This window comes from Aspergillus aculeatus (assembly GCF_001890905.1).
Source record: "Aspergillus aculeatus ATCC 16872 unplaced genomic scaffold ASPACscaffold_1, whole genome shotgun sequence".
NCBI lineage: Eukaryota > Fungi > Ascomycota > Eurotiomycetes > Eurotiales > Aspergillaceae > Aspergillus > Aspergillus aculeatus.
This window is the reverse complement of record NW_017962976.1, coordinates 2,556,936-2,570,654: the sequence shown is the minus strand read 5'-3', so window position 1 is coordinate 2,570,654 and position 13,719 is coordinate 2,556,936. Positions and strand designations below refer to the sequence as shown.

The 13,719-nt window shown below is 55.1% G+C and overlaps 5 protein-coding genes across 5 annotated transcripts; 3 read left to right on the top strand and 2 right to left on the bottom strand.

Annotated features, from left to right (window-relative positions):
- Positions 1-459: 459 nt before the first annotated feature.
- ASPACDRAFT_1893493 (cytochrome b561 domain-containing protein) lies at positions 460-1,828 on the top strand. Its single transcript, XM_020198681.1, has 4 exons — positions 460-762; positions 829-863; positions 935-997; positions 1,060-1,828. The coding sequence occupies exons 1-4, from the start codon at positions 624-626 to the stop codon at positions 1,552-1,554; spliced, it is 732 nt and encodes a 243-aa protein (XP_020061379.1). The 5' UTR covers positions 460-623; the 3' UTR covers positions 1,555-1,828.
- A 127-nt stretch (positions 1,829-1,955) lies between these two features.
- Positions 1,956-3,879, top strand: ASPACDRAFT_110167 (putative serine--tRNA ligase DIA4). Its single transcript, XM_020195456.1, has one exon. The coding sequence runs from the start codon at positions 2,011-2,013 to the stop codon at positions 3,598-3,600; it is 1,590 nt and encodes a 529-aa protein (XP_020061378.1). The 5' UTR covers positions 1,956-2,010; the 3' UTR covers positions 3,601-3,879.
- Positions 3,880-4,589: 710 nt separating this feature from the next.
- Positions 4,590-6,350, bottom strand: ASPACDRAFT_38606 (uncharacterized protein; the record flags this gene model as incomplete). The annotated part of the gene is made up of 2 exons (XM_020200470.1): positions 4,590-5,762; positions 5,817-6,350. The coding sequence occupies 2 exons, from the start codon at positions 6,348-6,350 to the stop codon at positions 4,590-4,592; spliced, it is 1,707 nt and encodes a 568-aa protein (XP_020061377.1).
- A 1,080-nt stretch (positions 6,351-7,430) lies between these two features.
- ASPACDRAFT_110164 (Zn(II)2Cys6 transcription factor) lies at positions 7,431-10,135 on the top strand. The gene is made up of 3 exons (XM_020195455.1): positions 7,431-8,160; positions 8,214-8,754; positions 8,813-10,135. Exons 1-3 carry the CDS (start codon positions 7,695-7,697, stop codon positions 9,822-9,824), a joined length of 2,019 nt encoding a protein of 672 aa, XP_020061376.1. The 5' UTR covers positions 7,431-7,694; the 3' UTR covers positions 9,825-10,135.
- Positions 10,136-11,017: 882 nt separating this feature from the next.
- On the bottom strand, positions 11,018-13,602 carry ASPACDRAFT_74571 (PDPK1 family serine/threonine-protein kinase; the record flags this gene model as incomplete). Its single annotated transcript, XM_020204247.1, has 2 exons — positions 11,018-11,362; positions 11,416-13,602. 2 exons carry the CDS (start codon positions 13,600-13,602, stop codon positions 11,018-11,020), a joined length of 2,532 nt encoding a protein of 843 aa, XP_020061375.1.
- Positions 13,603-13,719: the final 117 nt, after the last annotated feature.

Sequence of the window (13,719 nt, the reverse complement as noted above, 5' to 3'; positions counted from 1 at the left end):
AGCACTGTATTACTGTTCAGGTAAGGTACAGTACGGTAAGATAAGGATTTGTCCTTCTCTTATCTCAATAGCTTCCACAAGATCTCTCAATCAGACAAAGCAATTTCCGGAGTCGGAATTTGCTCTTATGCTTTTTCTGACTTAGCTGGAATTTATTTATTCACATATTTGTTTTCTTGGATTTAGATCTCATTGAAATGATTTTTTTTTCTTGCTTTTTTTTGTGTTGAACACATGCCAGAACAATACGAGAACTGGTGAGGAGGGCAACCTGATAACTAAGTTATAGACTGATGCTGAGCAAATCGGAGCCTTTGACTGGATCGGAGTCTTTCGGAGATATTGAAATTCGGGGTTATGTAAGTTAGTTACTGGCTTACTGGAAATTGTATTAAGTTTACGGTCTATCTATGAGAGTACGTAGCTTATAGTATAACTTAACTCCAATCTTCCCCGCAGCAATTCATCATTTTCCTCCCCACATTCGTCATGCTCGCTTCGGACGCTCTGACATATAACCCCCTGTCCATTGGCCACTTCCAACACCACCACGATTATTGATCGATATCCTATACTTCTGAGTTTCATTCTTTGAGCCATACTGTAACAACTCCAACGCCCTCATGGCCTCCGCCACAGGCATCCCCCAGCTGCATCCTGACAGCATCGATTCCCGCGAGGACTCTCCCCTGTTGTCTACTCCCGGCAATGGGCCTCAGTCCGACGACGACAATGCTTCTCTGTATCCCAACCTCTTCCGAGGTGCGTAATTCAGCCATCAAAATATATCACGAACAACCACTGACTTAATCTCATTCGAACTTCCAGGTACTGCCCTCGCTGCCCAAGTAGGCATCTGGCTGGTAAGACCCCACCACATCCACCCACTCATCCATCGAACGATCCAAGATCCTAACCAAATACCTTGAATCAGATCATCATCCTCGTGTGGACCGGCATCCTCTCGCATCCTCTCATCTTCTTCTCCCCGCACCCAGTCAGTCTTTCCTCCTATTCCCCATCTAATCCATCCATCCGTCTAACCCCCCACCGTGTTAGCTCCTCAACTCCGCCGCCCTCCTCCTCCAAATCCAGGCCACCCTCATCCTCCAACCCACCGCCACCGCCGTCCAGAAACGCCGCGGCACCGTCATCCACTACACCATCCAAGCCCTGAGCGTGCTGGGCTTCCTGGCCGCGTTTCTCATCATCGAGATCAACAAGGGCGATCACGCCCGCTTTACCTCCCCGCACGGCGTGCTGGGGCTGGTCACCTACATCGTGATCATCCTGCAGGCTGCCGGCGGCGTGGTGCAGTACTTCCTGCCCCGACAGGTGTTGGGCAGTGTCGACCGCGGCAAGACCCTGTACAAGTACCACCGCCAGTCCGGGTATCTGCTACTGGGGCTGGAGCTGGCGACGGTGGCCGCGGCGACGCAGACGACGTACAACCTCAATGTGTTGGATATCCCGCTGTGGGGGGTGCTGATTGGGGCGGTTTTGGTGGTGGTGGGCGTTGGGGCGAGGGTTCGGAAGCATAAATTGGGGTTTTAGGGGTGAAGACCTCGGGGGAATACAATATGGGTTTGGAGGGGGAGAGGAGGAGGGGTATGGTATAGTTGGTTTGGTTTGGTGCGTGGGGGTGATGGTGAGGGCTATATGAGTGAGTGGCTTGGGATGTGATATGATTGTGGTACAGATTGTCTCTCCGCATAGCATGTATGTATGTCATGATTGGGTTTTTCTAGAGATGTTTCCACCTTATCAATGGGTGGGTTATTCATGTCCCTACTAGTGAATGATTACTTCAAATGAAGAGCCTTGCTCCTCTGCTATCTAGATATGCGCAGGTGTTTATAGTGTAAATACCCGATCGGGAAAGGTGGTGCGGGTCCGTCCCTGCTGTCTGCTCCGCTCATTGTCAATTCATCAACCCATCAATAATCTCCTGCTCTCTTCCGCTCTTCCTCCTCTGCTGCCTCTTCAACCTCAATCCACACAACCCTCTCAATGCCTCCGCCAAATCCCCCCTATATCTGCCTAGGCTGCAGAGCCCTCACTCGCCGCACCTTCTCCTCCTCCGCCCGCCGCCGCTCCCAGCTTGTCCGACCGCCGACCGCGCCCAAACCCACCCCCGACGTGAAGCACATCCGCAAAAACCCCGAGCTATACGCCCAGAACTGTCGCGACCGCAACTACCCAGCCCACGCGCAATACCCCTCCACCATCCAGCAGTTGTACGACGAGATCGGCGAGATCGATGTCAACCTCCGCAACCCCCGGTCCCAGATCAAGAAACTCGAGAAAGCCATCGCGGAGATCGCCGCTGCTCAAGCAAAGAACCCGGACGATGCCACCCCCACCGAACCAAGCATCTCCCAATTGCGCGCCGAAGCGACCCGCCTGAGAAGCGAATCCCAGGCCCAGCTCACGCGGCAGCAGACCTGCGATGAAGAAATGCAGCGCCTGGCGCTCTCCCTGCCCAACCTGTCCTCGGCCGACACGCCCATTGGCGACGCCCCGACCCTCATCTCCTACCTCAACTTCGACCCGGTCTCCCCGCTGCCCGACTGGGCCTCCAAACCCGACCCGACGCGGTCGCACGTCCATATCGGCACCACGTTGGGCCTCCTGGACTTCACCAGCTCGGCCACCACCACCGGCTGGGGCTGGTACTTCCTCACCAACGAGGGCGCGCTCCTAGAGCAGGCCCTCATCCAGTACGCGCTGACCGTGGCGCGCCGCCACGGCTGGAAGCCGGTCTCCCCGCCCTCAATCGTTTACTCGCACATCGCCGACGCGTGCGGCTTCCAGCCCCGCGACCAGCACAACGAGCAGCAGATCTTCACCCTCGAGCAAGCCGACAAGGACAAGGACAACGGCGCGAAACCCCAGCGCGCCCTCGCCGGCACCGCCGAAATCCCGCTCGCCGCCATGCACGCCGGCCGCACCTTCGACTCCGCCGATCTCCCGCTGAAATTGGTCGGCCCCAGCCGCTGCTATCGCGCCGAGGCCGGCTCCCGCGGCGTCGACACCAAGGGCCTGTACCGCGTCCACGAATTCACCAAGGTCGAGATGTTCGCGTGGGCCGACTCGATCGTCGCCGACGGGTCGTCTTCATCGGACGACCTCTTCACCGAGCTGCTGACCATCCAGACCGAAATCCTGCAATCCCTGGGCCTGCCCGCCCGCGTCCTGGAGATGCCGACCTTCGATCTGGGCGCCAGCGCCAGCCGCAAGCGCGACATCGAGGTCCTGTTCCCCTCGCGGCTGCGCAGTGCGGCCCCCACCGAGGGGACTGTCGATGGCAACGATGCAACCGCATCGCTCGAATCCGCCTGGGGCGAGGTCACCTCCGCCTCGATCTGCACGGACTACCAGAGCCGCCGCCTCGCGACCCGGGTGCGCGACGGCAAGGCCCAGAAGAACAAGGCCCCCACGCGGTTCGCGCACACCGTCAACGGCACGGCCATGGCCGTCCCCCGCGTGTTGGCGGCGATCCTGGAGCATGGCTGGGACCCCAAGCGGGAGGTGGTGGTTGTGCCGGAGGTGTTGAGGGGGTGGATGGGCGGGATCGAGGTCATCGGGAAGCAGAAGTGATGTCTCGGTTCATGATATGGCTCTGAGATCTGTGCAGTGAGAATCTGGCGAAATACAGGTGAATGTATGATTATGTTATGTGTAGGTCTATGTGTATTGTGAGGATCCCTTCTCTCTCTCTCTCTTTCTCTCCTCTTGCATGGCTACACAGGAAGGAGTTCCATGTCCCATGTAGATGACATCACAATGTACGATAAATGAAGCTTCGACGAGTGCGTGCGTGTCCCACTCAGCCAGTTCCAGTCGTATCGCATCGTATACCTTACACATGTAGCTCAGACAAGGAGTCTTCCTGCTACGGTCCACGCAAGTTACGACGTAACAAGTGGTCCTACATGGCTACTACCCACCCAATCCATGATCTTGAGCTCGGGTGCATCAACTCGAATCATGATGTAATGGAATGGGTATGGTACTAACTCGTCCCCATTCTCTTTCTCTCTCCTTTACCATCCCCATATCATCGACTCAGCTAGTGCCCAAAATCATTTTAACAGGAGGTAAGACTAATCCAAGCTTGAGGCAAAAAGCCCGAAGACAACAAGAGGAAAAGGAACCCCGTATTTTGCATTTGCAATCATAACTTCATAACACATTTACTAGGACTAGTGACTAGGACTAATGGGGTTCTGACAAGTGGGTGGCATCATCATTGCATGAGTAAGGAAGAAAAGAACTTGAACAGGAATCCATCACCACATTAAAAAAAAAGGATCAAAGATTTGAAGAAAGCAGCAGGAAAAGAAAGCCAAAATCAGTAGACGTAAACCTCATATCCGTGTATATCGTTAACCCATCAACCATCAACCATCAACCATCAACCGTAAAAAAACTATATTCATGAACCGGGTATCGAAAGCAACCAAAACCAATGGGAAGTAAAGCATGTGTAAATTGGGGCGGGGGGGGGGGAGCTTCTCACGTAGACAAGTGAAGCTGTGGGGTCGTTATCGCGTGTCGGGTTTGTTGCCCTGGGTGTGATTGGTGGATTACTCCCATGGGATATCCTCGTCTTCGACCTTGGTGCAGGTCAGGTACGGTAGTCCGCTGCCCTCACTGCTGTGACCAGTACTGCCGCTGCCGCTGCTGTCTTTCAGGTCCAGCTCCAGAAAATTCCGCATCAGGGGCTTGACGATCTCGCGGGCCAGCCGTTTGATTTCGTCCATCTTGCGCTCGAACCGTTTCATCACGTCGCGGTTGTAGAGGGCTTCTGCGGAGGGAGTGGGGTGGACTTTGAGGAAGCGTTTGAGGTCGTCGTGCGGCAGGTAGGCTTGGGTGGAGGGGGAGCCGATGAGGCGGTAGACGCGCGCGGGGGAGTATGGCGGGGAGGAGGATGACGAGGATGACGAGGGGAGGTTGGCGGTGGATCGATGGTGGCTACCATGGCTGTGACTGTGGCTGTGACTGTGGTGATGGCTGCTCGGATTCGTCGAGGTGTTTTTGAGGATCGGCGGCGGGGGCGGAGTGGTGCTGTCGACGAACCACTGTCGAAATAAAGAGACGGCCAGCCAGTCGAGGTAGGCGTTGGTCGGGCTGACGCGCTCGCCGCGCGAGGTGGTCAGGGTGAGTCGGAGCAGCTTGGAGTCGACGCGCGCCTTCAGGTCTTCGAGGTCTTCGACCTTGTCTTCGATGATGTCCAGGACCGCGTTCGGGAGCGGCGAGTAGCTGCCATTGCGCAGGTGCGGCACAGCCGCCGGCCACTGGCCGACGACGTGGATCAGTGCCTCGGAGAAGATGACGCGACTCCGCGCCATGTAGCCCAGCTTGAGGTAGCTGGGAGGATACTTGGCGATTTGCTTGAAGAGCCGCGATCCGAAGCCCAGCAGATGATGGTCCACCCGTGGTCCGGTGACGGGGAGCGCATCGTACATGTCCGCCAGGGAGAGCAGCGCACGGCACTCGGAGTAGGCGGTCGCGATGTTGACGCTGTTGACCGTCGGCGGGTAGTTGTAGAACATCCGGAACAGGTTGTCGTAGTCACGGATGATGGGGTCCACTGGCGGGTTGGAAGAGCTGTTTCTGTGCGGTAGAATCACGGCCGACTGCATCCCGGCCAGATTGGCCATCGATCGGACAAAGCCCGTCTGCGTGTTCGATGGTTTCGTCACTGATGGAGGATACTGCCCGGGTTCGCAGCCAAAAGCGCTGGAGTAGCTCGGCGGCTTGACAGTAGATCAGCCAAAGTCAGCTGCAATGTGAAAAAGCGGCATACATACCTTTTGTACGAGGATAGGCTCCTCATCCTCAGCCTTGTTTTCCCAGTCAAGCTCATATTTCCAGCGTCGTTTCTCCGGAGACCAGGACGACCCCCCGCTCTCCGATTGCGCCAGGGTTGAGCCGTTGGACAGCGAAGAGGTGTCCTCACTGATTCTGGACAGGACCCCTGGGTCTGGATTGGATGGCCGAGGGGGGGCTTGCGGTGACCACCCATCCCGAGTGCTTGCTTCGAAAAAGCCAGAGCACTGCGTCAGTATGAGCCGGTGCAGAAGGTAGCGTTGCTCCTGTGCCCCCGCGCGGATCACGATCTCCACATCGCCGGTATGAGTGAAAATGGGGAATTCGTTCTGGGGTTGATGGGTCAGACCGCCATGGTGAGAGCGACTGGAGCGATGTCGTCGGCTGGAATGCGAATGGCGGGACGTGGAGGAGAGCGTGCTTTGCGCCGGTACGGAGCGATCGAGAACTTGAGCCTGAGAGACCATGTCGATGGAGGTGACCGTGGAGGTGGCTTTGGAGGACCTGGTAAACATCGTCTGAGCGAACCGCGCAGTGACCAAGCAGATCCCAACTCTCGAGCGGCGGCCGTGTCATTCAAGGACCAACGACACGCGCACCGACTAGGGAGGGTTTCTCGAATGCGAGGGGAATGCTGAGCGACGCGCGACAATCACCGATTTGACCGACCAAAAGGGATGTGGCTGCGAAGGTCTGCGAGTGGCGGCGGGTTTACCGTTGTTGATCCCCCGCGATCGCGATAACCACACGGACCACCTCCGGGATATAATTTCTAGGGAGATAAAGACTAGAATGTAGGGTACGATGGGAGGACGAAAAGCAACAAGTCTTTGGAAGAAAGTGATTCACTCTGAGCGAGACTCAAAGCCAGTCCACTTCATGCGACAGGGGAAGGCAGCCGGAGCGCGCACGGTGTAGCCGCTGCTGCAGGTGAGGGTGAAATGAATAGATCTGAATCGACAGATAACATAAGATTAGGTCTGACGGGGGACAGGTGCATTGTAAGTCAACAGACAGATAGACAAAAGTCCTTGTTGCTACCAGTTGCCAAGGCTCATAATCCCAGGCCGAAATTGGCAGCTTCCCCTGAAGGTGAAGGTGAAAGTGAAGCCAAAGTGAAGGACTGAAAGTGCGAGAGGCAGGGAAATGGGACGGTTGTTGACCGGATTGGCTGGTGGGTTTGGTTGGCTGGGGATCACGGGTGGGTGGCTGCATCGCTACGGAGTATTATGAGTACTTAGTTAGTATAATCTATTCTATCGCTCATTGCTCATCCATGTGACCCTTCTTCTAAGATTCAACCCCTCGATTCCCCTGGCTTCGCTACATTATAATGCCCCTAGTCTTCCTCTTCTTGTTTTGACCTTAGCATTCCAACTACAATATAGAGAGAGACCCAGAATAAGAATGTTGTTTGTTTGGTCCACCGTGTTTAGATTGTTTGGCTTGTTTGTGCCTCTGCCGCTGGATTCCCGCTGCAGCCTAGCCTGATCCGGCTAGCTGTCTTCAATCCATTGAGTCAGATGCCCTCCGCCAATCAATGAATGGATGGCACCTTTCTCTGGGCTTCTCGAGTCTCGCCGCTCTTCCTCCGAACTCAACTTCTGTCACTTACGATGAATCATACGAATCATGCGAATCATACCACCGGGTGTTTCACTTACTCACAGGCAATGCTTCTAACTCCAGTCTTCCATCCTTGATATCGATTTTCAATGATGTCGAGCGTTGTTTCCAGATTGCCTTTTCGAGTACAGTACTCCGTTCTTCCACCACGGACCTGTCTCACCCCGCTACACCAATTCAGTGACCAACGTCGACTGCGCACAGCCTTACATGCACACGCTTGAAGGGGAACAATGACCAAAGGCTGCTATACTTGTCGCCGTCGCCGGATTGTGTGCGACAATGGGTTGCCCACCTGTCGCAAGTGTCGCGATGCGGGGAAGGAATGTCTGGGCTATCAGAAGCCCCTCGTCTGGGTAAAGGGCGGCGTTGCCAGTCGGGGTAAAATGATGGGTCGCAGTTACGACGATGTTGTGAAGAGTGCTTCGAGTGCAAGACAGGGCAATGACTCCAGCTCTTCTTCACCAGCTTCGACAGCGTCACCGGACACAATCGGCCCTGCACTTCCGCGCGACACCATTAGCTTTGAGCTGCCGCACGAATCCAACGACCTAGCAATGACCGGCGCTGAAGATTACGATCAGAGCCTCGTAATTCAACGCAGCCCTCAGCTTCTTGACTCGGTCCCTGCGCCCTGGGGTCTGGTGGATCCTTTGTTCAAGGATTTGGACAGCTTTTCCAGACAGTACATCATCCACTGTACGTGATGAACACTCCTTGGATCCCAGGCTCATGCTGACCCGATGTCAAAGTCAACCAGTATCTTGCCAATTATCTTACACTGTATTCGAACGGCCAGAACCCGTTCCGCGACTTGACTCCCTTAGTTGGCGACTCCTCCCTACTCGCCCACGTGCTTTCAGCCCTGGGTGCTTTACACTACGCCATTCTAGCCAATGAAGATTTTTCTCCGGGACCCTGGAGCGTGGAAAATGCAGCCGCAGGAACATTACTCTCATCGGAGGACGTAGAGAAGGCCGTGATCGGATCCCTGTCGCGCCGACCGGCCTCGAAAGTATACGAACATTTCCTCGGGTTCAAACAGCGTGCACTGCAGCGATTGTCGCAAGACATCCAGGATCCCGTCATGCGCCATGACAACCGAACGCTGGCCGCGATCATGTTACTTGCACTAATGGATGCGATTGAATCCGGCGACGGAGCCTGGAAGTACCATCTGGAAGGGGCTAAGAAACTCCTGAAAGGTCGCCAAGAAGGGATTCACCCAGATGGCCCAGCAACCCAGAGGCTCTTCTCCTGGTTAGATGACTTTGCGATAGATGGCATCCTCATGTATGTCGACACTAAATCTCCGCTACCCCTTCTCCTACTCTCATCTAATTCTGTCCAGTATCCAACTCATGGGCTCAACGCTCGCCCGCCCCGGCTCCCTCACGCGACCCTTCTACACCTCGAACATGGGCCCGGCGGTCCTCAAGCGACTCGAAGAGACCTCCTGGGTCGGCTGCCCCGGCTACCTCCTTGAAGTGATCTTTCTCATCCACGCGGGTCTCTACATGGAACACGATGACTCCCAGGGACCTCACGACAACAATCAACCCTCCTCCCCACCCCATCTCCCCCAAATGGTCTTCACCTCCCCCCACCTCTCCGCCCATGCCAACCCGCTTCAATCTCCCGCCGCCCTTCTCGCCCACATCCAAGCCTTCGACCCCGCCGCCTGGGCGGAATCCATGCAAAGCTTCCTCCACCTCCCGGACCTCTCCATGCGCACCGCCCTCGCCACCGTCTACCAAGCCGCCGTCTACCTCTACGCCAGCCGCGCCCTCTCCCGCCCGCGCCTGGCGGCGAATCCATCAAGTCCGCCCCGCCACTTCGGCCTCCCCGCTGACCACGGGGCCGTCACCGACCTCCTCATCCGCCAGATCGCCCTCATCCCCGTCGCCGACCCGCACTTCAAGTGCCTGATCTGGCCCACCTTCATCGCCGGCGCCGAGTGCGCCGACCCCGCCCTCCGCCCGTTCCTGCTCGACAAGCTCCGCGCCCTGTACTACGATATCACGAGCGTCAACGTGCGCAACGCCGCCTGGGTGCTGAGTCTGATGTGGCGCAAGCGCGATCAGAGGGTCGAGGAGCGGCGCCAGCGGAAGAATCTGCGGCGGCGGCAGCAGCGCCAGCAGCAGGCCGACTCCTTTTCGGCCAATTTCTGGGCATCTGAGGCGAATGCGCCGGATCCGACGAATCCTTTCACTACTAATCCTAATACCGGTACTAATGATCACGATAATGTTTATAATGACGAAGAAGATGTTGATGACGACGAAGACGACGACGACGATGATGGCGATTTCGATTGGATCCAGGAGCTGGATGCTTCCCGGATTGACTGGTTGTTCATCTAAGCTCTGGCTCTGGCTCTTGCTCGTGCTCTTGGTATGGGCGGTTCAGTAACCTCAGAGTATTTTACTGTACTGCATGTATCGGATGGGTGGTGTTTCGGGGCAAAAAAGGGAACGCTGATCGGCTTGGGTCTCGAGAGGAAATCCACCTACCTACCTACCTACCTACCTACCTACCTACCGGTGGATATACCTGACAGTCTACTCACCAGCTGTTCATAACTATCCTTTAGTCTGGAATCGACAAGGAAGGGGAGCATATTTGACACAAGCCTTGTACATACGATAGCGGCGTCTCGGATGCATAAATTATTACATCCGAGATTTGAAATGTATTTGCATTTGAAGGTACTATTATCGAATTCTCCGTCTTAAATATGGAGAGGGGGTTTTGATAGCCCTGGGAATATGGGTGATCACAGAGTAAAGGGGGCGGGCGAAAGTGAAACCAGAAAGAAAAGAAACCTAAGTAAGCCCCGAGCCAACACCGGATCCTGTCGCTGATCAACAACAAAACCCCTTGAACAAGATGAAAAGAGATTAGAAATTTAATTTGATAACTCCCAGCGAGAAGGTGCACTCTATGGCACTGTCTTTCTCTCTCGTCTCTCCCACCAACAATCAAGATCCATTGATCTCAAGACCCTGGATCTCACCAGGTCCAAAGGATATATATCAGAATGAAATAAAGGAAGTATCGCGCAAAATAGATTGATGCGATCGAAAGTGGTAACCGGGCCAGATGAGGGATATATATGCATACTCCTTCCCATCTAAATGCAACAATCTCAACAAGAGAAAGAAGAAAAACAACGCTCATCATTGCAAAGATGCAGGGCAAAAAGTCACACACAAATGAGACCCCATCACAATTCTTACACGAGATGCAAACAAAGGAAAATCGACGAGTCGCTGGCTAGAGTGTATGACTGGGTCTCCCGCGATAAACAATAGCCCAAAGCAAGACCTGCTAAGTAGTAGCAAAGAGAAACAGAATTGCCAATCGCAGCTGCGGGAAACACTCAGGGATATCAAGCAAAACACACGCACGAGTTATGTTCCAAAGACAAGAGGAGAGTTATGTATGCGATCCTGCGCAGTGGACAGCATCCCAGCTTTTCAGGAAATGGAGAGAAAGTGATGGAGAAGAGATCGAGGAATGAAGTTTGAGTGATAGAAGGGTATGTGAGAGGGGCCTAGAAGACCGCCGCAAGGCCGTTCTTCGAATGGCGTCGGCTGAATCGCTTCTTCCCTTTAACCGAGTCCGTATCGGTTGGTGGTTGTTTGACCAAAGTGGCACGGCCCGTGGGTGCGCTTTCTTGCTGGAGTTCTGAGCTCCGGTCCAACGTATTAGCATGGCTAGACAAGCCGGATGACAGGTCGCGGAAGGCGTCATCTGAATATGAGCCGTTCCCCTGTTGTGACAGAGCCATCTCCTTGGCTCGGTCCAGAGTATCCAACCACTCCTGAGTGGACATGGCGGTCGTCCCTACGCTACCAGATGACGGCTTGGGATCCTCAAAGACATAATGTTTGTCACGCTAGACGTTTGGGTTAGAGACCAGACCCATCTTCACTGAGAGATTGCACTTACCGTATCCACTACCCAACAAGAGGTCCCCTTGGCGTCTGTTGAGATCCGATATGTCGTGCCCGGAGTAAGAAGAGATAATTCCAACTTCGCTTTCTTCTCATCGCCGCCAGATGCTGCCATGATGATCCGGCCAGAGGAGGTCACCATGACTAGGCGCTGCCGCTTCTTGGTCGTGCTGCCACCGAAGAATCGCGAGAATTTCCGAGGCGCTTCGTATTCACCGCCATTCTTTGAGACTGGACTGTGGGCAGCGGGAGAAGACAAAACGACCAGGTTGCCGAGTTTGAGGATCCGTTCATTGGTTTTCGTCAGTACGGGCGACCATTCGATGTCCAGCTGACTCGGCGGCGGGAGTTCAGTCACTAGTCGAGGAACAACCCGTTGACTAGCGTTGTTGCTTACGGAGGCTGCATTGATGCTTGCGGGATAGCTCTCACCATTGCCGCCGTTGTTGAGCTTAATGGGTTCGCGCGGGGGCGGAACGTACGCCTTGAGACGAGGCGCCTTCCGCTTCCATAGATCCGGGCCCCAGGTGATGCCCTGGAAGAATTCATGGTTCTTGATGTGCTCAATCGGCAAACGACGCGCCGGGTCCAGTACCAGCAGGCGTTCGACTAAATCGCGAGCGATCGCAGGGAACCCGGGAGGAAACTCGTAATCGAGCGCGACGATCTTTTGGAAGGTTTGGTACTCATTTCCAGCCTTAAACGGAGGCCGCCCCGCGAGAAGTTGGAAGATGATACAGCCAAAAGCCCACAGATCACTTGCCTTGCATGCATTCTTGTCTGTCAGGAGCTCCGGGCTGACATACTCTGCGGTGCCAACAAAAGAGCTCGCGCGTTCATCCTCGGGGATTTCGGTCGCATCGAGTGGAGGCATCCCACTGGAGTTCGGGCTCGGTTTCCGTTGACTTTTGAAAATCTTGGCCGTTCCGAAGTCGGTGATTTTGATGTGCATCTGACCGTCCAGTAAAACATTCTCCGGTTTTAAGTCTCGGTGAATGACGCCACGTCTGTGCATATAGTCGATCGTGTCTAGTATCTGGGCACCGTAGAACCTCGTGCATTCTTCGTCGAAAGTAGTCATGCGTTTCAATACCCCCAGCAACTCGCCTCCCTTGCAGAGATCCAAGACGAAGTATAGGGACCGTTCGTCCTGAAACGTGTAATACAACCGAACAATACCCGGGTGTTCGGTAAGTCGGTTGAGAGTGTCCTTCTCGATGTTGACATACTTGACCTTCTTCTCCTTGATGATGTGTCGCTTGTCCAAAATCTTGATTGCGTATTCCTTGAGTGTCTGACGGTCCGTGCCCAATACGACGGTACTGTACGAGCCTTCTCCGAGCGTATGAGCGAACGAGAAATCGCGGACCCCCTTTTTAATATAACGCGCGACCGGTTTACCGTTGGCGTCAATTTCCTGCCGTACAGCAACAGCCGCACCCCGATCTTGCCAATCTTCACTGCTCGAGCTGGGACCATTCTCCATGGCATACGGGGAACCAGTCGACGGACCCCTGTGGGCGCGAGAGGGTTGACGCATGACCATTGGTCCATTTCCGGGGGGTAATTGTGCCGTGCGGTACGACCGATCGTTGTGATTGTTATCGCGTATGGGGACACCCGCTTGGTAGGCCGCAGAGCCTCCGCGAGACTCTGCCCGAGCCAGACTTTCAGAGGCGGAAGACGCGGCGGAATCGGTCCGAATTCGATATGAGCCTTCGCGAGCTGCCAGAGTGGAGGTGGACCCGTTCGCGTAGAATGAGGAGAGTGGACGGGAGGACTGCGGACCGGGGTTGGGTTGCTGCGAAGGCATATAGGGGGAGTATTGAGGCGTCGCTTGTGAAGGTTGCGAGGGTTGCGGCTGTGCAGGGTCTGAGGAGTATGGGCTGTATACCGAGCTCCGACTCTCGAAGGTCCTCGTTGAGGGCTCGACTTGTACCGCGGCGAGGGCTTCTTGGACTTCGGAGCTCGAAGGAGGTGCTGACGGTCGGGGAAGATAGGTAGAGGAGGCACTTTCTGGCCGTTCGGAGGTTGCGGGATCGCGTACCACGTCGGAGTCTGCTATTGAAGCAGCGCCGGCGGCAGGTGTTGATGCATCTTCAGACGAATGTAACGAAGCATCATCAGGGTTGGCAATGCGTAGTCCTCCCAAAGACTGGGAGAGACTGAGATCCCCATCCATGATGATAAATAGGTGGTTTGATTCTCAAACCCACCTATTATAGAGTAAAAGTAGAGGAGGATTGGAGGGGGGAGGGGGAGGGGAAAAGAATTTTTTGGGGGGGGGGGGGAGGGGGGG

Bases quoted from the DNA above. Each gene is read 5' to 3' on its own strand.
- ASPACDRAFT_1893493 (XM_020198681.1), top strand. From the start codon at position 624: ATGGCCTCCGCCACAGGCATCCCCCAGCTGCATCCTGACAGCATCGAT. The intron at 763-828 runs GTGCGTAATTCA...TCGAACTTCCAG, and splicing joins GTATCCCAACCTCTTCCGAG to GTACTGCCCTCGCTGCCCAA. The intron at 864-934 runs GTAAGACCCCAC...ACCTTGAATCAG, and splicing joins CCCAAGTAGGCATCTGGCTG to ATCATCATCCTCGTGTGGAC.
- ASPACDRAFT_110164 (XM_020195455.1), top strand. From the start codon at position 7,695: ATGACCAAAGGCTGCTATACTTGTCGCCGTCGCCGGATTGTGTGCGAC. The intron at 8,161-8,213 runs GTACGTGATGAA...CCGATGTCAAAG, and splicing joins CAGACAGTACATCATCCACT to TCAACCAGTATCTTGCCAAT. The intron at 8,755-8,812 runs GTATGTCGACAC...AATTCTGTCCAG, and splicing joins GCGATAGATGGCATCCTCAT to TATCCAACTCATGGGCTCAA.
- ASPACDRAFT_110167 (XM_020195456.1), top strand. From the start codon at position 2,011: ATGCCTCCGCCAAATCCCCCCTATATCTGCCTAGGCTGCAGAGCCCTC.